The 24,409-nt window shown below is 40.8% G+C and overlaps 1 protein-coding gene and 1 non-coding gene across 5 annotated transcripts in view; both read left to right on the top strand.

Moving 5' to 3' along the window:
• Positions 1-24,409, top strand: part of LOC145356377 (dual specificity mitogen-activated protein kinase kinase 4-like) — a 160,269-nt gene that overhangs the window by 36,306 nt on the left and 99,554 nt on the right. For 2 of the 4 annotated variants that reach the window (XM_080209053.1, XM_080209054.1), the window contains exon 2: positions 15,888-16,016. The exons of the other annotated variants lie outside the window; for them this stretch is intronic. In XM_080209053.1, coding sequence (XP_080065179.1) covers positions 15,888-16,016 — 129 coding nt within the window. The remainder of the gene's footprint in view (positions 1-15,887; positions 16,017-24,409) is intronic. 4 annotated transcript variants of the gene reach the window in all.
• LOC145356731 (U1 spliceosomal RNA) lies at positions 23,076-23,238 on the top strand. The gene has a single exon (XR_013889203.1). It is a non-coding gene; the product is annotated as a U1 spliceosomal RNA (small nuclear RNA).

Raw genomic sequence — 24,409 nt, forward strand, 5'->3', positions numbered from 1 at the left:
CATCAACCACCACCCTCTTCTTCTATCAGCTAGCCAATTCCTGAACCAAACTGCTAAATCACCCTTAATCCCATGCATCTGCATTTTCTGCAGTAGCCTACCATGGGGAACCTTATCAAACGCTTTGCTAAAATCCGTATACACCACGTCAACTGCCTTACCCTTATCGTCCTCTTTGGTCACCTTTTCAAAAAACTCAATAAGGTTTGTGAGGCACGACCTACCCTTCACAAAACCGTGTTGACTATCCCCATTCAATTTATTTTTCTCTAGATGATTATAAATCCTATCCCTTATAATTCATTCCAAAACTTTGCCCACAACAGAAGTAAGGCTCACCGGTCTATAATTCCCAGGATGGTCTCTACTACCTTTCTTGAACAAGGGGACAACATTTGCTATCCTCCAGTCTTCCGGCACTATACCTGTAGCTAATGACGACATGAAGATCAAAGCCTAAGGCTCTGCAATCTCCTCCCTAACCTCCCAGAGAATCCTAGGGTAAATCCCATCCGGCCCAGGGGACTTATCTATTTTCATTTTCTCAAGAATTGCTAACACCTCTTCCTTATGTACCTCAATGCCGTCTAGTCTAAAAGCCTGTATCTCAGTATTCTCCTCGACTACATTGACTTTTTCCTGCATGATTAGTGCCAGGCAGAGTATAAACACAACGGTACTGTTCTACTGTTTACCCCAGTCCAACGCCGGCATAGCCACATCAGATCAGGCCATAGTAGAGGATACAAGGGTGCAGAATATTACAGATCAGAAAGAGAAAAGGATTTGGTGTGTTTTTGAAGTTATGGGCTGGGAGATGGGGGGAGTACAAGATTGTTAATTCCCCATAGATATGTGCGGCCCACCTGATAGTTATGCATTGTGGTTATGACTGCTTCAGAAAATTACAGCATGCTTTCCATGAGTAGTGGGGCAACTGTGCTGTCAACAGTTCTCGAGACAAAACTGCCTTCAGAGGTCTTGTGCCTGAGGTATTTCTTTCTTTGGTTTTGCAGCTAATGAAAACTTAATATGGTATTCAATATGTTTTTGTTCTTTAAGTGGATACTTGCTGATATGTACACAAAATGTGCCAACCCAGTAATAATCGCATTGTAGAAATGAGCCCCCTCGGGCATGATCTCCATTTTAAGTTTGTTCTGAAGGTGATTTGAGGTTTTAGTTGCTCAGCTTGTTAAAATCTGATATGCTGTGTGCACTTGGGCATTTTGTCTACTGACATGAAAAATTGGACGTTGAACCTCCAGGTGGGCAGACAGTAGAAAACCTAACTAAAGGCATGACATCCGTGTGTTGCAGTAGTTTGGTATTCCCAGCCTGGCAGCTGTAGAAAGTGTATGCTGCTGAGTCCCCTCTTCAGCCTATTTTCTATGAATCTGCGCAGAAGAAAACAGTAAAAGAAACAGTAAAAGAGTTTATAATAAACATACAAAAAAGCTTCTCAATTCTGCCTGGTTTGAAATTGGTGAGTATTCTGAACAAAAAGTGCCATCTTAAGACCTTTCATTCTTGAGTGCTGCAGTGCAGTTCCTGCCAACAAATGCATTCTATTTATGTCGTCCACTAAAGTCTTTACTGGCAAAAACTGACACTAAAAAATCACAAGGCCTAATTACTTTAAATTTAGTAAATAGCCTGACTGTTTTCCTGTGGGTTTTGGACCAAGGTCCATCCCTTAGTGATTGCAAGAATAATTCTTAGAAATTAAAAAAATGGTTGTCTGTAAAATTTGCCCCTATCCTAACTAACAACTGAACTCTGACCTGGTTCGGTACCTGTAATGTTTTGTTTAAAGTTTGAAATCTTACCAAGACGACAAAGTCACAATTTTCCATGATTTTAAACAAAATAAATATTACCCTAGGAAGTTGGAAAAATAAAATTATTGACAAAGCACTCTTTAACTTTAATATTCAAAATTAACAGGAGGTAATTAAAAATGAATTAACTGGCAAGCTGTGGTTTAACACACTACACTTCACATTAAATGGCAGCTGTGACCAAGAGAAATCCCATGATTTCTCAGAAATCCACCCATGTGTCAGTGTCCACTGAGTTACGGTCTCGTTAAAAAGCTGTCTCCTTCGAAGGATTTCAACTCAGACCTCTGAATTCCCTCAAAAGCTGCTCCGTTTTGGACTTCCTCAATGATTGTTCATCTCCCAATGATTCAGTCTTTTCTCCTGAGACTGCATTCCACGCCTTTCACGAAGCTGCGCTCCAGTGTCTAGTGACTGGCGCAATTTCAATTCTTTAGCGGACAGCTAACTTCACTGCTGTGCTACCCTTGGATTTTATCGAGCTCCAATGACCTCAGCTGTATCAAACGAATAGGGCTCGCAGACCTTCCTGAGCTTTAACCCTCTCAGTAGCATCAAGCCCTGCCGATCTACTGCCTCGGACTTGGCTTCCCAGGACTTCCCTTCAGCCAGAAATGCACAAACCTATCCAGTGGCTCTTGGGACTTCACCAGAACTCCGTCTACAGAAAGCCAGCTTTTGCTGCCTGGAACTTCCTCTTTTACTTCTCAGCATACCCAGTCACCTGCCACCACAGGTCTTGTGGTTGGGTTGCATACCACCACCATACAGGTTCCCTGTAATGGCTTCTGAAAAACTTGGATAAAGTGGGACATGCCATGTGTGCTAACGAGTGCTCCATATGCCAGAACTCCCAGGTCATGCTTGGATTTTTAATCATTGGCCTTCTCCTGTCAAACATAGAAACATAGAAAACAGGAGCAAGGGGAGGCCATTTGGCCCTTTGAGCTTTCTCTGCCATTCATTACGATTATGACCGATGACCCAACTCAATAGCCTAATTCTGCTTTTTCCCCATAACCTTTGATCAGATTCACCCCAAATGCTATATCCAGCCAGCCCTTGAATAAATGCAATGTTTTGGCATCAACTGCGTCTTGTGGTAAACACCCTAGAAAGATGGGTAAGTTTGCCATTTTTAACTCAACAGCATTATGTAAAATGCTGTTGCTTAAACTGCTGTGAAACAGTTAACGAAACCATGTAAAATGTCAATCTTGTAACTAAATACTACATTTCTATGCATCCAAGTTATTTACTGCTGTCCCACAGGTGACTGGCAATATTGTTGTGGAAGTGAAATTTGTTTGAAGTATTTTCTAACCTTTGTCCTGCACTATCCCTGGGATATGACGGTGTAAGATCGTGCATTTGAATGCAAATTATGCTATTGTCGGTTTAATGTCCGAAATAAGGTGGTAGGACTGGAGGGTCTCGATGACATTACTGTTACTAGAGAGGTGGTGCTCGACAGACTGGAGGGGCTGATTGTGGACAAGTCCCCAGGACCGGATGGAATGCATCCGAGGGTCCTGAAAGAAATGGCGGAGGTGATAGTGGATGCCTTGGTGGTTATTTTCCAGACGTCGCTGGATTCCGGGGAAGTGCCGGAAGATTGGAAAACGGCTAATGTTACGCCGTTGTTTAAGAAGGGTGCCAGGCAAAAGGCGGGGAATTATAGGCCTGTTAGTTTAATGTCTGTTGTAGGTAAAATGTTAGAATCCGTCATCAAGGAGGAAATAGCGAGGCATCTTGAGGGGAACTGCTTGATAGAGCAGACGCAGCACGGTTTTGTTAAAGGGAAGTCGTGTCTGACAAATTTACTGGAGTTCTATGAGGATGTGTCTAGGGCGGTGGATAGAGGAGAGTCGGTGGATGTGGTCTTTCTGGATTTTCAGAAGGCGTTTGACAAGGTACCTCACAAGAGGTTATTGCAGAAGGTAAGGGGGCATGGAGTTGGGGTAGGGTGTTAGCGTGGATAGAGGACTGGTTGTCAAATAGGAGGCAGAGAGTGGGGGTCAATGGGTGCTATTCGGATTGGCGGATGGAGACTAGTGGAGTGCCCCAGGGGTCGGTGCTGGGGCCTCAGCTATTTACCATTTACATAGATGATCTGGAGGAGGGAACCGAGTGTAGGGTGTCGAAATTTGCTGATGACACCAAAATTGGTGGAAAGGCAAATTGTGCGGAGGGTGGGGAGAGTCTACAGAAGGATCTAGATAGGCTGGGCGAATGGGCCAGGAACTGGCAAGTGGAATTTAATGTTGGCAAGTGCGAGGTGGTCCACTTTGGTAGGAAGAATGGTAGGAAGGATTATTACTTATGTGGAGAAAAACTGCAGCAGGCGACGGTGCAGAGGGACCTCGGGGTCCTTGTGCATGAGTCGCAAAAACCCAGCTTGCAGGTGCAGCAGGTGGTCAGGAAGGCGAATGGGATGCTGGCCTTCATCGCGAGGGGGATTGAATATAAAAGTAGGGAGGTCTTGCTGCGGCTGTGTAGGGCATTGGTGAGGCTGCAGCTGGAGTACTGTGTGCAGTTTTGGGCGCCGTACTTACGCAAGGATATTTTGGCCTTGGAGGGAGTGCAGAGGAGGTTTACTAGGCTGATGCCGGAGTTGAGGGGGTTGAGCTATGAGGAGAGGCTGAATAAATTAGGCTTGTACTCGTTAGAGTTTAGAAGAATGAGGGGTGATCTCATTGAGACGTATAAGATGATGAATGGGATGGATAGGATAGAGGTGGAGAGACTCTTCCCGCTCAGAAAGGATAGTAGGACTAGGGGGCACAGCCTCAAGATAAAGGGGGGGGCGGTTTAGAACAGAGTTGAGGAGGAACTTCTTCACTCAAAGGGTGGTGAATCTCTGGAATTCTCTGCGCGTTGAAGTGGTGGAGGCTACCTCGCTAAATATTTTTAAGACGCGGGTTGATGGGTTTTTAATGAGAGAGGGGATTAAGGGTTATGGGGAGAGGGCGGGGAAGTGGAACTGAGCCACGACAGATCAGCCATGATCTTATTGAATGGCGGGGCAGGCTCGAAGGGCTAGTTGGCCTACTCCTGCTCCTATTTCTTATGTTCTTATATCTGATATACTAATCAATTGTTTGATTACTGCAGTAGTTTTTTAACCATGCAATTAAATCATAATTATCATGATGGTGATGCAATCAGGTATGTATGCACAAAAATAGGCACAAATTGCCTAAACCTGTCCAAAAGAAATAACAGGAAGCATCTCTTTGCATGCTAAGAAATGGGGGTGGGGTACAGAATGCAAAGTAGCTGTGCAGCCCTCAGAACCTGTGGAAGTCTATATTCTTAAAGCATTATTTGCCACCCAATGTTTTGTCATTTAATTTCTTCAGCCTGTATTGCGGTGTTTTTGTTTGAAATTAGCCAGAAGGATTAAGTGGTAGGGTGACGCAACTTGAGATATTTTATACTAATGAGAGAGTTCATTGTTGGACTTTTCCTGAGGTTAATATTTTGCATGTAGAAAAAGTTTTGAATGTTCTGAATTTACTAAGTACTTGGCTGAAAGTTCCTTCTCTATTAACAACAAAGGGCAAGGTATTGCTTCTTTTAAAAAAAACACATTAGATTTATAACCATTTAGCTCAAAAACCACTACAATCCTTTTAATTGGCTCCAGCCTGAACAAACAATAATTCCATAACTCTGCTTCACGTTGGAAATATGAATTATTAATGGAAAAATATTGTTCTGAAATGTTGGCTTTAGAAAGTAAAAAGTTAAAATAAAATGCTTTATTTGCCCAGTTTCAAAGTACAATATACAACTAAAGACTGGTATCTATTGCAGTTTTGACTTTGGGAGTGGCAGCATTAGGTTATAGGATCACTGATCTTTAAACCTAGGAATGTCGAGTTGAGAAAAGGTCAATCGGGCAATCTAAATTCTTTCAGTGCCCAGTTTGAAACTTTTTGGTCATTACCTGAAACAGAATCTGGCTGCTTTTTTCCTTCAAGTACTTGACTGGAATCAGTATTTATTGTACTAGGTTGTAGTCTGTTTTCCAATCAGGGACCTGATGTATTTAAATTGCATTGCTACACTTGGTTACTCACTGTCTCCTTATAATCAACCTTGCTGATACTTTTCACTGTTTCTCACTTGTTCGTGCATTCTTATTCTTTGATGTAGTTTTGCTTTCACTCCCCCTTTTCACATGCCTTGTATTTAGTGCTAGTCTTTCCAATTTTTAGATGTGAACTTAGTTGCACTTAGGTCAAATTTTGGTTTTCAAAAATGTAATTGAAACTAGGCAAAAAGTAGGAAAGCCTAAAAACCCTACAAGTTTCTTGTCTGTTTTGTATTATCACTGATTTAAGTTGAGGCCTGTCTTGTTGAGAAGCCTGATCCTAGAGTTTATGGGACTTAATGTCCAATGAAGCAACAGGTAACATCACCCAGGCTGCACTTGTGACCATGTGAGCAGAATAAAGAATTCTAGTGTTTCCTAACACTGCCTTCCAACCTTGAGTCTGTTAAATAAGAAGCATTGAAGGATTAATTGTCTTTGATATGTGGGAAGACTGCCCTTGTACTTATGATTGTTGGATGTTTGTGTGTTCCTTTAAGCAGAACTTTAACTCCTAGCAAAGAATTGTCTGTGTGAGAAACAAAGGCTTTTTGAGAAATTTCATTATCTGTGGCAAATAAAAAGTTAAGGATAGTATTAAATGCACTGTACAAATCTGCTGAGATTGGTGGTAGGTCAGAGGATTGGACAGATTTTAAAATCAGTAAAGAATGACTAAAGATGATAGAGGCAGAAAGAAGCGTATTTAATCTAGCAACTAATATAAAAAGGTAGTGTTTTTACAAGTCTTTGAATTAGAAAAGAGTAATTAAAACTAGTGTTGGTCCTCTAAAGAGTGTGTCTGGGGAATTGATGGAAAATAGAAATGTTAGAGGCTTTGAACAGCTATTTTTTGTCTTTACATTAGATGACTTAGAAAACTTCCCAAAGATACTTAACCAGGAGATGATGGGGAAGGATGAATTTAAAACAATCAGGATCACCAGGAGAAAAGTGCTAGGGAAACCCTCAGACCTCAGATCCCCAGGACCAGGTGGTCTGTATCCTCCAGTGTTAAAAGAAGTGGTGACAGAGATAGTAGATACATTGTTATTATCTCCCAAAATTTTTTAGATTCTGGAATGGTCCCAGTGTTTAGAAAACAGTTAATTTAAAATCTTTATTCAAGAAAAGGGGGAAGCAGGAAACTATAAACCGAAGATCTGTTATAGGGAAAGTGCTGGAGTTCATTATTATGGCATGGTGCTTAGAAAATCACAAGATCAGGCAGAACTAACAGCTAATTGAAAGAGAAATTGTGTTTCACTCATCTAAGAGTTGCGGAGGGTGTGGAGAGTCTGCAGAAGGATCTAGATAGGCTGGGCGAATGGGCCAGGAAATGGCAAATGGAATTTAATGTTGGCAAGTGTGAGGTGGTCCACTTTGGTAGGAATAATGGTAGGAAGGACTATTACTTACGGGGCGAAAAACTGCAGCAGGCGACGGTGCAGAGGGACCTCGGGGTCCTTGTGCATGAGTTGCAAAAACCCAGCTTGCAGGTGGTCAGGAAGGTGAATGGGATGCTGGCCTTCATAGCAGGGGGATTGAATATAAAAGTAGGGAGGTCTTGCTGCAGCTGTATAGGGCATTGGTGAGGCCGCAGCTGGAGTACTGTGTGCAGTTTTGGGCGCCGCACCTGCGCAAAGATATTTTGGCCTTAGAGGGAGTGCAGAGGAGGTTTACTAGGCTGATACCGGAGTTGAGGGGGTTGAGCTATGAGGAGAGGCTGAATAAACTAGGCTTGTACTCGTTAGAGTTTAGAAGAATGAGGGGAGATCTCATTGAGATGTATAAGATGATGAATGGGATGGATAGGATAGAGGTGGAGAGACTCTTCCCGCTCAAAAAAGACAGTAGGACTAGGGGGCACAGCCTCAAGATAAAAGGGGGGGCGGTTTAGAACGGAGTTGAGGAGGAACTTCTTCACTCAAAGGGTGGTGAATCTCTGGAATTCTCTGCCCGTTGAAGTGGTGGAGGCTGCCTCGCTAAATATTTTTAAGACGTGGGTTGATGGGTTTTTGATAAGAGAGGGGATTAAGGGTTGTGGGGAGAGGGTGGGAAAGTGGAACTGAGCCACGACAGATCAGCCATGATCTTATTGAATGGCGGGGCAGGCTCGAAGGGCTAGATGGCCTACTCCTGCTCCTATTTCTTATGTTCTGATGTTCTTATGTTTTGAGACTGACTTCCAAGATGGATAAAAGGGAATCAGTGGGAATCGGTGTACTTTGATTTCCAAGAGGCATTTGACAAGGTGCCACATCAAAGATTACTACACAAGATAAGAGCACAAAATGTAGGCTGTAGTATTACAATGGATAAAAGATTGGTTGATTAACTGGAAACAGAGAATAGTGGGTCATCTTTGGATTGGCAAGCTGTACCTTGTGGAGTGCCATTGGGTTCAGTTGCTAATCCGTCAAATTTTTACAATCTCTATATATGACTTGATTGAAGGGACTGAATATCTTGTAGCTAAACTTGTCATGACACCAAAATAGGTAGAAAAATAAGCTGCCCGTTGGATGTAGAATGTCAGCGAAGGCATATAGACAAGTTAAGTAAATGGGCAAACATTTGGCAGATGGAATATAAAATGGATCAATGTGAACTTGTCCATTTTGGCAGGAAGAATAGAAAAGCATGCTGTTTAAATGAACTCAGTACATGCAGAAAGATCAAGATATGCTGGTATTTGGATCACAAAGTTAGTATGCAGGTACAGCAAGAAATTAGGAGACAAATTCAGCGTTCATATTTATTGCAAAAGAAAGGGAATATAAAAGGAAAGGTTTACTGCAGCTGCACTGGGCCTGATGGAGACCACATCTGGAGTACTGTGTACAGTTTAAGTCTTGTAAAAAGATATAATAATTTTGGAAGCAGTTCAGAGAAGGTTGACTTGACTCATTCCTGGATGTAGGGGTCGTCTCATGAAGAGAGGTTGAATATGTTGAATCCATACCCATTGGAGTTTAGAAAAATGAGAGGTGACCTTACAGAAACAATTGAGATCTGCAAGGGATTGAAGGGTGAATATCCAGAAGATGCATTCTGTTGTGGGTTACATAGTTTGAGTAAGAGGTCTCCCTTTTAAGACGCAGATGAGAATTTTTGACTTGTTAGTCTGTGATGGATCTTTAAATTCTTTCAAAGCTGTTAGATTTTTGACCAATAAAGGAGTCAAGGGTTTTGGGGCAAACAGGAGAGTGGAGCTGACACGACAACGAGATCTGCCTTGATCTTATTGAAAGGTGGAGCAGGTTCAAAGGCTGAATGGTGTATTCCTACCCCTGTTCTATGTTCATTTGTCCCAATCCAGTGATAGAAAGGTTATTAAAACCAAGGAAAGCCTATTATTTAGCAGTGAATACTGTATTAGTTTTGTCTGAAACCCAAAACCTCAAGTTTAAAGTCTTGAGGCAACTATGGTCATAGGATTCATTCCCTATTTAAGTGCAGTCTTTAGAAATCCAAATGGAGTTATAAACTATGACATAGCACATGATGTCATTGTACTTGAGTGCAAAGAGGTACGGTAGACAAATGCCACTTGTTAAAATCTAGGATGTAGGTAAGGGGGGTAGTTGTGCATGAAATGGAGTATATGCAAAGCAAACCTTAGAAGATCAAATGACAGAGGCATGTTATTACAATCTGAAGTGATCAGTAACTTGCAGTTGATAACTGAAAGCATGGCATGAGAAAATTTCATGTGTTAAGACTTTCCTTCTAATAAGAAGGTGATGAGCACTTGATTAGACACTATTTTTATAGCCAACTTAAAGGGGGAAGTTCTGTTCTATAATGTGAAATTTAACCCAACCCAAAAACTACACGAATGTGATTTAGTGCCCCTTTAATAGTTATTTGATTTTTTTTTTCCCCTGAACTATTTCAGTGGTTCTTTGCTCCCAAGGGTTTAGCTGCATTTCTGTCCTTTCCCAGCTTAGTAACATTTATCCAGAACTGTCTTTGGCACTGAAATTTTTCCCCCAGCTCAAGCCAGGTAAACCTTCCAGCTTTGTCTCCAGTCTTCACCAATTTATTATTTTAATTGGAGCATGAGCTTTTTTAAAAGTTTGTTCATAGGATGTGGGTAACACTAGCTAGGCCTGCATTTATCACCCATCCCTAATTGCCCTAATGAAGGTGGTGGTGTGCTGCCGCGTTGAACCGCTGCAGTCCATGTGGTGCTTAGTGAGGGAGTTCCAGGATTTTGACACAGTGACAGTGAAGGAACACCGATATATTTCCAAGTCAGGATGGTGAGTGGCTTGGAGAAGAATTTCCTGGTGGCGTTCCCATGTGTCTGCTGTTCTTGCCCTTCTAGATAGGAACTGTTGAGAGTTTGGGGGGTGTTGTCAAAGTAGCCTTGGTGAGTTCCTGCCATCATCTTGTAGATGGTGTACACTGCCACCACTGTGCATTAATAGTGAAGAGAATGACATTCCTTCCACAAACATTGAATCAGTGGACTGCATTATCCTGAATGGTGTCAAGCTGCTTGAGCTCCCACTGCATTCCTGCAGTGAAGCATACTTTCGACCTGCTGCTACCACTCTCCTGGATCCTGAAACATTACCAACATCTGAGAGTTTCCAGGGGTGTGTTAGAAACCCCGCCGTACTCAATGCCTATATTCATGATTAAGTGAACCACATGGGTTTTCCATCCATGTGGAAATGCTGACTAGTTATCCTTAAGACCTCAGCTCTCTTTTTTTAATCTTGAATTGAATTGGCAGTTCATAGCATGTCTGTCATTCTAAAACCTTCCTGGTATTTTACAAGCACAGATAAGTCTGCCATTATTTCCACCTTGTACTTTCTTTCCAGCAAACAATCTGGCCCTCCTTTTAATCTGTACCAGTCAGTCAACAGTCCTGTTGAGGCAGATCTGAGTAACTCACCTGCCTCCTTTTATTTTAACCTCAATTAAAGAGACAGTCCCAAAGTCTAGCAACCTTATTATACCTCACGTTTCTAACAATGTAATGAAGGTGACTTGATGCAGTTCATTTATCTAAAAGAAAGCTATAATCTTCTATCACCTCATCTAACCATTGTTAAGGCCCAGACCATAAACTCCAAGGTATTTTGTGAAGTTAACCCAGACCTGACTTTTACATTTGATTTTGGCATTAGGTAGTATAAGTATAAGGTATTTAAAACCTTCCTAGTGAATCACTTGAAACATACCTGGAGTTATCAAAACAAACTTTATCTAACACAGTTAGAATATAACAAAAATGGTATAACTTTTACCAATTAAAATAGTTGGACATGGCAAAGTATAATTCTTAACAGCTAGCTATCTCTATTGTTTAAATTTGTAGCAATATCCCATAGACATTTCTATAGAACCTGTTAACCACAGAAATCAAAGATGCTTATGTGATGCTAGATTTTTAGCTTTTTACTGCTTCTGGTCAGAGATCCAGACATCAATTTTCAGAGATCCACTCTCAAATAGCAGAATCTCCAAGAAAGAAACTTATCTCCTGGCAGATTCCAGTCTCCAAGTCCACAGAGGGGAAAAGAAATATGCTGCTCTCAATTTCAAAAGCAGCACCCAAGCTTGAATTTTCTGTGTAAGCCCAGTTTCCCCGTTATGTGACCATACTTGCCAATCGTCCCAATCCAAGCCGCACTCTGCAAAATCCCCAGGGGAAAATGGCAGAATTGCATTAATTCAGATTAAAGCCAACATTAGATGTTCTCGACATTAGATGCAATTATGCTGCTGCAGCGACAGTATAGGATGCCAGTAGACAGGGGGGCTCTGAGTGCATAAATTGACAACAGATCCTGCGCAAGAATATGGCTCACATACATTTGCTAAAGGCACAGTATCATAACACTATTCCTTAATATTCACTTTTTTCCTCCACTCCTTAACCTAAAAGTCCACGAGTATTGATTAATGTGTGAAGAACAAATTTGGACCATCTTCACTTTGTCATCTGCCATTTGTCAATTTAACCACAGTTAGTCTGCTAATTTGACCTTCCTTTTACAGTTCACTATATTGTATAATCTTGCTGATGATCCCTTTCAGTTGCTTCCTTTCAAAGCTGAAGAATCTAAGTTTCTAATGTCTTCTCTCATAACTCAGTCCTTCTGTGCTATAGATCAACATTTTGGGGTCCTTCTCCACTTTGCTTGCAAATATAGAATGACTTCCTGTTGATTTGATGAAATTTGACAGCAGTGGTTGAATTTCGGTCCACTAGAGCATTTTGCAATTTCAATATTCAGTGCATTGGTAAGAAAGTGACTAAGAGGATTTTCTTGGGGTGTATCTCGAAGAGGGGGGTGAGAAGGGGAGGGGAGTCTTTTTTTCAGCTGATTTCAGCTGACAAAGACTTGTGAAAGACAATATGCAGCTAAATAAGAATCTTTATTTTACCAGTACGTATTGGGACAGAGTCAGAGGATTCCAGCTTCTCTCTGATGAACAGCAAATAAACAAGCCGATATACATTTCTGAAGATTAGATCCTCCCACCCAACCTGTTATCCAAGCTGGACGGAGCAATAATATTTGTACACTTTATTTTCTTTGACCAATAGCATTCTCCCTTCCAGCAGAATTAGGAATTAATTGGTCAACCAAACCCAGAGGTTCTTCGTCTCCCACCCCCTCTCCTCATTGCCTACTTATCTACGCAAATCCGGTAGGTTCAAGGATCTCTCCTAACACCTGCATTCCCGGGAATGAGAAGGGAGTCATCTTTCTTGTCTGTTTTCTGTCCCCTTATCAGTGGAGGCTGAATATGTCTATTCATTGTAACTAGAAGCTGAATCCTTCTATTCATTTTCAAAAAATGGAAGCTTGTAGCTGCCTGGAATGCCCCTGATAGCGTATATGCTGTATGCTTCATTGTTCCAAAAGAATGCAGCCTGTCTAAGCTTATTTCCCATTATGCTGGAGGGGTAAATGCTTGTTGGCCAAAGCTTGCAAGTAAATACAAGAATACAATTTAAATCTACAATACTTGTTTAAAAAAAATGTGTGCACTTAAACAGGCAATACTTTTGTATAAGGTATGAGGCACATTGTGATGCTTTTGATTATATTTAAGGCATACTGTCGTCCCCATTTTAAATTAATCTTTGTTTTAATAGTCTCAAAGCAGAAATTTCTGTATTCCCTGCTACAGAGACATTGCATGTTTCTTTCACAAATTAAACCAATTCTGTGACTTAACCCAACGTATGAAGTTGTATTTTGTCATTGAGTAAATGCCAGATCAGTAAACAAAATTCACTTTTTCAGCGTATTTGTTGTCAATAACAAAATGCTTTCTTAAGAAAAATGCTCTTCAAAATGATTCTTCCAGTATTAATCCAAATCAAGTTTGTTTAATACATCATATTGCTATTGAAGTTTGATCTCAAATTGACATGGCTGCATTTCCAACTGTGTAATGAGCTTGAGATACTGAAGACTAAAAGCTGTCGTCCTTGTTTTCCCAGCATGCAGTTCTTAAGAGCCTATGCTAATTGGTGGCGCAGTGGTTAGCACTGCTGCTTTGCAGTGCCTGGAATCTGGGTTCAGTTCCAGACTTGGGTGATTGTGTGTGAAGTTTGCACATTTGCCCCATGTCGGTGTGGGTTTTTTCTGGGTGTTTTGGCTTCCTTCCTCAATTCAGAGATGTGCGATTTAGGTGGATTGGCCATGCTTCAAAAATTGTCCCTTAATGTCAGGGGGATTAGCAGGGTAAAAACATGTAGTTTTGAGGATAGGGCTTGGGTAAGATTGTTACAGGTGCAGACTGTGGGTAGCATGGTGCACAATGGTTAGCACTGTTGCCTCTCAGTGCCAGAGTCCCGGGTTCAATTCCCAGCCTGGGTCACAGCCTGTGTCCCTGTGTCTGCACGGGTTTCCTCCCACAGTCCAAAAGACATGCTGGTTAGGTGCATAAGCCATGCTAGCTTCTTTAGTGTATGCCAGAATGTGGTGACGAGGGGAATTTCGGTAACTTTATTGCAATGTGGCTGTAAGCCTACTTGTGATACTAATAAATAAACTTTAAAACTCTGTGGGCCAAATAGCCACCTGTAGTGTGGAGATTCTATGAATTATTTGCAAGCAAAGTAGTAGCGCAATTTGGATACGTTGTATCAAACTACTGTTTCAAAAGTTTCTCAATATTCTGTCACAGATTGTTTCTTGCAAATTGCTTGAGCAAGTTGTTTTAAGAGCTTTGAAATCTTAAACATTTTGAAAGTCATGAGCCTTGTTTGCATCCAGATTTACCAAAAAACTAACTTTCCCAAAATAGATTCAGTTTTATAAATCTTCCATGAATGATTTTAGTTTCCTGACAAGACTGCATTCTGCTTCAAGTGGAAGGACCTCTACTTTGGTGAGATGGAAAGATAAGACTGAGCCAGATTCATTGGATGTTAGCCCAGCATCTTGTCACACAACTTTATATAATGGCCAGACTCTGTGGCGGGGATGGTGGCGTGTGTGGGTTGTGGATGAAATGTGTCACACTTGTGGTTGCAGTTGGAAGAGCGAGAGCTTGATGGATGGTTGTAGAAGTGAAGTGTTCAGACCCAGGCCAAAGGCTCTAAGTCTTTTGTGAAGTTAGTATCAACCATAAGTTTTATATTTGATTTTGGCATTGGTAAACCAGTATGATTCAAGTGACTCACTGGAAAGCTTTTATCAAACAAAGTTTAAGAATACCATTAAAATATAACAAATTAGCATAACTTTTATAAGACTTAAACATGACACAGTATAATTCCTAACAGCTAGCTATCTCTCTTATTCCAAGTTGAACACATCACACAGAAATGCACCCTCCTTCAGACTTGGCACAGAAAAAGTATGCTCATCTGACACTGGATTTTCAGCATTGTAACACCTATGTAACATCCAAGTCAGCAGTTTTCTGAGAAGCATGTCCAAGCAGCCAAACTGCAGAGAGGTGAACTTGATCTCTGGCAACTTCTAAAAACTGACATACAGACAGCAGAAACTACAACTCCAGAGAGGGGGAAAACACTGCTGTCTCTCTCAGCTTCAAACTACTACTGAAAAATGAAACTAAAAACTGAAATGCTCTGAAAAATAGCTGTCCCTAGCCACATGAAATGACTTGTCAATCACCCACAATCAAACTTCACTCAGCAATCCTAGGGACCACAGAACACGGCATTACTTCAGATTAAAATCAACATGATATAAATTGTACTGCTTCAGTAACAATAAAGGACACCAGCTACAGACAACAAGGTGCCAACAAAACATTCTGCAGAGAATCATGATCAAAATACATTCCTTAAAAGCACAGTCCCATCACATGACGGATGTTTCAAAGATGGATTAGCTGAGTCAGTCAACGCTTTCGGGAGTGGACAGTGGGATGCTGGCCATGAACCCATTGAAGCATGAGTTAGTAACTGAGGGAGCTATGGCATGATATTAAGTGACTATCTGTTTAAAAAGAAATGACCAATTATTGAATTACTTGAAGCTGTAAATGTCATTCTGGCTTTTGATTTTCTGGTTTGCTATTTTAAGTAGAATGTGCCATGTATTTAAACCCGATCTTATCTACTATGTTGAAGTAATTAAGCCTTTTATATCGGTAAATTACTCAAGGTATAATTCTCACTTTATGGACTCCGATTTCCCTATGCCATGAACGTAACCTAAGGGCAGTGAAACCCAGTAGGTTTTAGATTGCCTGTCCTTTAAGAGCATGTTACATCATCCCATTACTTGGATCTCTTAACCTCTATGTTATGTAAATGTCCCAGTTTGTGCTTTTTATATCAGTGGGATCCAGACTTGTTAATTATCTTGATAATAAAGGCACTTTCCTTGGTTTCCCTGTATGTGCCACATTAAGAAAAGTTACCCATTTTTTGTATTTGGAAGGTGAAATTGCCCTGTTACATGTTTTTTATTGTGTTTTTCAAACAGAATTGAAACACAGAAATCTCAAACAGAAGCCCTTCCTCAGTCCAGATCAAGATCCAGAGGGGAGGAGGGTGGGAAAGTTGGTATGTGGAGGAGAACTTCACTCAAAAAATGAGGACTACTACACTTTTGGTTAGTGACCTACATTATTTTACTGCTCATTCCCCTGCCACACCTATCCTGAGCCCATTGAATCTCAGAATAAATTGGTACAATTTAGGGTGTGACTAAATAGAAGCTTTAACAGAGGAAGAACATTTTTGAGGCTATACCTTAATTTTTGACTGTTTAAATTTGAAAAATTATTGTGTGTGAAGTGTCAACTTTATAAACGTCCGTTAGTATAAGGGCATTACATTCCCCTCAGTTGACCAACAGTTAGTGATGATGTTAGTAGAACTGTAGATAAAGTCGCTGACTTTTGATTTACATTTTGTGTTTGAAGTTTATTTCTGGAGGTTTTGGGGCCAGTATTGAGGTGTCGTTAGATTTGAACATGGACTTGGGTAATCTTCTGGGAAGTGGTGAGGGAAGGTATCCTTGGTACATCGGGATGCTGCTCTCATGCCCCTAAATTGACATTTTAGGTAAAAGAATGGCAATCGCAGCTCTTGACTGCGTCAGAGTGCTGTTGGACAGGCCCTGGTATTTGATTTTATTTGTGTGCTTGTGCAAGTCTGGTCGTTGTACGGCAGACTCGAATATGTATGTGTCTATGTGTACACCGTGTAGTAATTTTAAAGACTCATGGAATGTTGACCTTTATCATGTGTGATGGGATGCAACGGATGGGTAGATATGAAGCTTGGTTTGACCTCATTTTGAGTACTGTGTCCTGTTCTTGACATTGCGCTGCTGGACTGATGTATTGGATTTGGTGAGATGCAGTGCAAATTCACAAAAGTAATGCCGGCATCAAATTGTGAGGACAATAAACTAAGTTTTTGTATTCTCTTGTACTCAAGGGAATGATGATCTCATGATTCCATTGATCTCACTGAGGTGTTCAAATTGATTGAAGAAATTAGATAGAGGTAAACAATTTGTCTGTGGGGAAAGTCCAGAACGAAAGGGGACAGGATGTAAAATATAAGCTAGGCCATTCAGTTGTGATGTGAGAAACTGCTTCATCACGCAAAGTATTGAGAGAGTCAGGTATACTCTTCTCCTAGAAGGTTTTTGAGGTTGGGTCAGCTGAAAATTTCAAAACTTGAGGTTGTCAGACTTTTGTTAGGTAATTGTGTAGAATCTTATCGAAACACTCGAGGGTAGATGGATTTGAGATACAGATCCAATTGAATGACAGAACTGGCTCAAAAGGCCGAATAGTCAACTTGTTTCTTTGCGTATCTTTTACCAAAGAGAAAGGAAACCAATGTGTTTTTCAACTGCAGGATGTAGTTGCATTTTTTTTTCTTTGCATGAGGCTCTCTGAAAGTAAGTGAGGTTTAATATATCTGCCTTCTGTTTTGAAACTTGAACAATGTATGTTCAAGTACTAATTTTCCTTCTGAATTCGTTATGGCAGTAAACATTTGATGTTGAAAATCACGCCGCTAACTTAAGAGCGCATGTACTCCGCCGCTACTAGCTTGAACTCAGACAGCAAGCTCCATTTCATCTTGATTCAATGTCATCACCTATCCCCAGCTAGAAATTGACTGTCCAGATGAAGAGTGAACTCTATTTGTTTTGATACTTGCAGAGGTAATTAAATATTTAAGTGTTTTGAGCACTGGAATGAGTGATGCCCAGAACATAAATTAAGGGAATGTAGGCTGTCCAGGAAGTCCAGCGAATTCTGTGAAATGATTCAGGAATCTGGCTGATTCTGCGCTAGGTTTGGACTCTGATACAGTGTCACACTGAAGCAGTTTGGAGTTTAATGCAGGCAAATATGAGAGAATGCATTTTGGAAGGTCTAATTCAGATAGGAAATGTACAGTAAATGGCAGAAGCCTGAAGAATATTGATAGGCAAAGGGATCTGGGTGTACAGGTACACAGGTCACTGCAGGTGGAGAAGGTAATCAAGAAGGCATATGGCATGCTTACCTTCATTGGGCAGTTTAAAAATTGTTTAAAAATTGGCAAGTGATGTTGCAACTTTATAGAACCTTTAATTAGGCCACATTTGGAATATAGTGTTCAGTTCTGGTTGCCACACTACCAGAAGGATGTGGAGGCTTTGGAGAGGATACAGAAAAGATTTACCACGATGTTGCCTGATATAGAGGATGTCAGCTATGAGGAGAAGTTGAAGAAACTTGGTTTGTTCTCACTGGAGCGACGGAGGTTGAGGGGAGACGTGATAGAAATCTACAAGATTGAGAGATATGGACAGAGTGGACATGGTCAGAAGCTTTTTCCCAGTGTGGAAGACTCAATCACTAGGGGGCATAAGTTTAAGGTGCAAGGGGCAAGGTTTAGAGGAGATATACGAGGCAGATTTTTTACAGAGTAGTGGGTGCCTGGAACTCATAGTGGAAATGGGTACAGTATGACTTTTAAAGGGTGTCTTGACAAGTACATGAATAGGATGGGAATAGAGGGAAAGGCTCCCTGGAAGAGTAGGGGGTTTTAGTTACGTCGGGCAGCATAGTCAGTGAAGGCTTGGAGGGCCGAAGGGCTTGTTCCTGTGCTGTAACATTCTTTGTTCAGTGAGATTGCATCCTCTAGGCTGTCTCTGAATCAAGGACAGATAGTAATTGGATGAGACATTCACTCTACCAGCTTAGTAGTGGTGCAAAGTGAAAATTGCTTTATTTCAATCATTGACTATAGTGAAAATGTACCATTAGGAAAATTCTACTCATTAATGCATTTTTCCTTGGAATTTTTTATGGGAGTGCGGATACCAGTACTTCGTATAAATTTGTAAAATACTTAACATTTTGGTTTATTTTCTCATAAGGATATTGATCGATGTTGCGTGCCAAAATGAGAAATTGCCTACTAAGCTGCTTTATTTGGTTGGTTCAGAAATTTTCGTTGTATGTTATCACACTTTCTGTGTAGAAAAGCAGAGGGATATTGATGCGTGTGGTATGCAGAAACGACGTAGTTTTACATTCTGGAGGCCTATTTGCTTTAAAAATACACAGTTCTTTGCTACCTATGTTTAATTAATTATCACGAAGAGAAGTCAGTTGAGAAGTTCCATTTTTGTTGCATATTATAACATTTCAATGACATTTGGCCTGAGCTTTAAATTCCTGTAGTTGCAGTGAGAATCAGTGATTCAAAGTATTTTTAGGGGATGTTTAATATGCCTGTAATGCTGCGTTAAACTTTCAATTATTGTGTTTCCTGCTGCTTGGGTACGAAATGCTTTTGGTCAATTGAGTCTGAACACATCTGGTCTGTCTGGTAAAATTCATCCTCGGAACAGTTTTTAAAAATGGACTTCCTCTTCGACAAAATTTATACAGGATATAAAACATAGAAACAGGTTATTCGGCCCAACCAGTCCGTGCCAGCGTTTGCTCCCCATTCAAGCTTTCTCCAATCTTATCTCATCTGGATGGGATATGTCCCATTAGATTAAAGGAAAGCATGAAATTGAAACTCAAATTGCAGATGTTTTGATTTGTTTGTGTGGGCAAGTAACATTGCAGTTTCTAAAATGTCTTTGGCACTTAAACTAATTTTACGAAGGGAAGCTCATAAAGCAGAACTGCAACAACAGGAGCATGTATTGTTCAATGCAACTTTCCAACTTTGGAAAATGTAATATGTGCAATGAAAATATGAAGATTAAAATTAATTTTCTCATATCTAAAGAAATAAACAAGAAGTTTAAGAAAGTTTTATAGCCTCTTTGGAAATGAATAACATTTCACTTAATTTAGCAAAATTAGGTGACTATAAACTATTAGTCCAGAATCAACATTGTAAATTGTAGGTTTTACTTGAATGTATCCTAAATTGAATTGGCCAAATTAATTGGAAGAGTTTTTAAAAATATCAGTTGGTTGCAGGAGCACATTGTAATGGTACCACCCTTGTGCAAGTTTTAAGATACAGAAGCAGAATTTGGCCATTTGGCCTATTGAGTCTTTTCATGGCTGATATGTTTCTGAACCCCATTCTCCTGCTTTTTCCTGGAACCCATATCCATCTCTCAAATACACTTAATGACCTGGTCTCCACAGGCTTTGTGGCAGTGAATCCCACAGGTTCACTGCCTGCTGGCTGAAGAAATTCCCCCCCCCATCTCAGTTCTAAGGAGTCGTCCCTTTTTACTCTGAGGCAGTGCTCTCGGATCCTAGTCTCTCCTAATGGAATCATCATCTCCATGTCCAATCTACCCAGGCCTTTCAGTATTTTGTATGTTTCAATGAGATTGCCCCTCATCTTTCTATACTCCCAAGCACAGACCCAAGATTTCTCAAACGCTCCTTTATACATCAAGCCTTTCATTCCTTAGGATCATTCTCATGAACCTTCTCTGGACCCTCTACAAGGCCAGCACATCCTTCAATATTGGGTTCGAAATTGCTCTCATTCCAAATGTAGTCTGACCAGAGCTTTATAAAGCCTTATCAATGCATCCCTGCTTTTAAGTTCTAGGCCCCTTGACATGAATGCTAACATTGCGTTTACCTTCCTAACTACCAGCTCAACCTGCAGGTTAACCATAAGAACGTTCTGAACTAGGAATCCCAAGTCCCTTTTCTGAATGATTTCTAAATTATTTTCCGACTTGGAAAATAGTCTACGTCTCTATTATTCCAACCAAAGTGCATAACCTCAAACTTTCCCATCTGTCAGTTCTTCACCCACTCGTGACCTGTCCAAATCCTTCTGCAGCCTCCCTGCCCCCTCATTACTATCTGTCCCTCCACCAGACTTAGTATCATCTGCAAACTTAGCCACAGTGCCCTCAGTTCCTTTATCTAGATCATTTATATATAAAAGAGAAAAGTTGTGGTCCCAACACTTAAAGCAGCTGCATTTTTTGTAGCAACAGTAATTGAAGTACCTTTAATGATTCTAGAAGAACATCCCCAAAGAAAACTACATATTTAGACTACTTATTCTTTCTAGATTTTAAAAATACTATTTTTGCCCACCACTAGAGGAAATCTGACTATGTGTATTACATAGGAGAGCCAACGGACATTATCTGTTTGAATTTCCAAAAGGCCTTTGACAAGGTGCCACATAGAGGGCTGCTGAATAAGATAAGAGTCATCAGCTGCTATCCTGAAAAGGGCCCCTTTATCCCCACTCTGCCTTCTGCCAGTCAGCAATCTTCTATCCATGCTAGCACCTTGTCTGTAACACAACGGGCTCTTATCTTATTCGGCAGCCCTCTGTGGCACCTTGTCAAGGCCTTTTGGAAATTCAAGTAGATAATGTCCATTGGCTCTCCTATATAATATGCATAGTCAGATTTCCTCTAGTGGTGGGCAAAAATAGTACTGCTTAATCAAGAAAGAATAAGTAGTCTAAATATGTAGTTTTCGTTGGGGATGTTCTTTAAGAATCATTAAAGGTACTTCAATTACTGCTGCTACAAAAAATGCAGCTGCTTTAAGGAAGGGAATGATGGCCTAGTGGTATTATCGCTAGAGTATTAATCCAAAAATTTAGCTAATGTTCTGGGGACCTGGATTCGAATCCTGCCACAGCAAATTGTGGAATTTGAATTCAATAAAAAAAATCTGGAATTGAGAAACTACTGATGACCATGAAACCATTCTCAATTGTCTGAAAAACCTATCTGGTTCATTAAAGTCCTTTTAGGGGAGGGCATGTGCAGTTCTTACCTGGTCTAGCCTACGTGTGACTCCAGAGCCACAGCAATGTGGTTGACTCTTAACTGCCCTTCAAAAGCAATTGGGGAAGGGCAATAAATGCTGGCCAGCCAGCGATGGCCATGTCCCAAAATGAATTAAAAAAAATAGAAATAAGAATAGATCATTCAGCCCCTCAAACCTCTTCCATAACTCGGCTACAGCATGCCTGATCTGTGCCTCAACTTCAATTGCCTATTTAGTTTCTTTTGCTATCCTTATCTAACAAATCTCTCAAATTTTACTTTACCCAGCAGACTTTTAAGGGACTAAGTTTCAGATTTAATTGTCCTTTGTAGAAAAAGTCCTTCCTGATGTAACTCTCCCCAGTCTTCAAATCTGCCATAGTCATCCCTTTCCTCAAAATAACACCATCCCCCCCATTCTTCCAAACTATTGCCCCTTCTCCAAAGTCCTTTAATGTGCTGTCACCTCCCAAATCTATGCCTTTTCCAGAACTGTTTGAATTCCTCAAATCATATTTGCTCCTGCCAAAGTATCAGAATCCAAAGTGACATTGCGTGACTGGCAATGGTATGCCATCACTCCTAGTTCTGTTGGCAGACTTCAGTGAGGCTGACTGCACCATTCTCCAATGCTTTCCTGCTGCTTTTTGGCTGGGTGAGATTGGACTCGCCTGGGTCTATTCAATCAATCTCATTTGGTTTCCCCCCCCCCCCCCCACCCCATGTCAACACTGCAGTTAAGAAAGCTCACCAATGCCTGTACTTTCTCAGAAGGCTAAGGAAATTTGTCAAGTCTGCTACAAGTCTCCCCAACTTTTATAGATGCACCATAGAAAGCATTATTTCTGGTTGCATCACAGCTTGGTATGACTCCTGCTTTGCCCAAGACCGCAAGAAACTACAAAAATGTAGCCCAATCCATCATGCAAACCAGCCTCCCATCCATTGACTCTGTCTACCCTTCCTGCTGCCTCAGCAAAGCAGCCAGCATAATTAAGGACCCCAGACAGACTCCCTTCTGTCGGGGAAAAAGATACAAAAGTCTAAAGTCACATACCAACCAACTCGAGAACAGCTTCTTCCGTGCTGCCACCAGACTTTTGAATGGACCTACCTTGCATTAAGTTGATCTTGCTCTACACTTAGTTATGACTGTAACAATAATTATGCACTCCCTCGTTTCCTTCTCTATGAACAGTATGCTTTGTATAGCGCGCAAGAAACAATACTTTTCACTATGCCCTTACATGTGGCAATAAATCAAATCAAAAATTTTTGCCTGGATACCACTGGCAGTAGTTTCTGTTCCTGCTCCCATAGACTTCTGGGTAATCTGTTCTTGGTCCCTCCTACTTGTCATGTACATGCTATTCCTTAATTACATAATTAGAGAGCAATATTAGTTTCCACATGTATGCTGAGGGCACCCTTACCTGGCAGGGTGAAACCATGATCAGATAGGTAGTTTGCCCAGGATAAGGCTCGCCCATTGCACTTTCGGTGTGCTGACATCTGCGATGTCCCCAGATGCGGGACACTCAGCTGCAAAATTTGTGGTAGTGGGGGACTGTGTTCGTGCTCTCCCCTGATTTAATAATCAAAAGTAGAAGCTGAGGGCGCCCAACTGCTTCAGCACCTTCCTCCAAAGTATTTAATAAGTTGATGGGATACAAAGCCACATTTCCAAAATTTGCCAATGACAAAGATCAGTGGCAGTGTAAGCAATGTTGATGGGAGTATAATATTGCTTAGACAGTTAGATTATGTGAATTGGCAAATCTCTGGCGAATGGATTTCGTTTTGGAAAATAGAAGGTCATTCACTTAACCCACAAAGGTACTTCCTGATTGAAACAGTGCAGGTCCAAAGAGATTTGGTGGTCCAGGTACTATATCATTAATGTTATGAGCAGGCATAGAAAATGCTCAAAAAGTCTCCATGCTGGCCTTGATTTTAATAGGAGGAGGTAAAAATCCAACTTCTGCTGTACAAAGCCTCGGTTTGTCCATTCCTGGACACCAAACCTTAGGAAGTATATATTATTCTTGGATGGAATCCAGAATAGCTCCAAGGATTAAATTACAAGGGGAAATTACACAAACTCGAGTACCAGTTCCTGGCGTTAGAAGATTATGGTGTTTTGATCAAAATTTTCAAGGGATCACGGGACATTGATTGGATAGATAGAATACCTGTTTCTACTGTTGGGGAATAAAGGAGATCTTTAAAAATTAGTGTCAGGCTATTGATTAGTGAAATTAGCAAATACTTTTACACGCAAAGGGATGTAAACAGAAAACTTGCTGACTTTTACATTCCATTGCTTGCTTACTTACTAATCAGGCAGTATCAGAGGTGGAAGTGGGCAGTTTCACTAATGGGATGTATATGGGATCAGAAGCTCATCTTGGAATCAAATGTGACATGAAGGTGGCAGCTGTCTTGAGTCATTGGCTCAGGTTCCTGGTATGGTCTGAAAAGAATGCGAAGACTCAACCAATATTTAGCCGAAGTAAATTTCCAGAGAGTGTTCTCTTGGAAATATAATTTTAAACCTAAGATTAATAAATCTTGGTTGTCCAGGGGTACTAAGAGCTATGGGCAAAGGTAAGTTGGTATGAAGTTAGATTGCAGATCAGCCAGAATTTCATTGGATGGCAGAATAGACCTTTGGGGCTAAATGGTCTACTCTTGTTCATATGCTCTTAAATTATCATAGTACTTGTCTATTGTATTGGATTCGTAGAAATTTACTTCAA

The sequence above is a fragment of the Carcharhinus amblyrhynchos genome, chromosome 21 (genome assembly GCF_965287045.1).
Source record: "Carcharhinus amblyrhynchos chromosome 21, sCarAmb.v2.hapA, whole genome shotgun sequence".
Classification (NCBI taxonomy): Eukaryota; Metazoa; Chordata; class Chondrichthyes; order Carcharhiniformes; family Carcharhinidae; genus Carcharhinus; species Carcharhinus amblyrhynchos.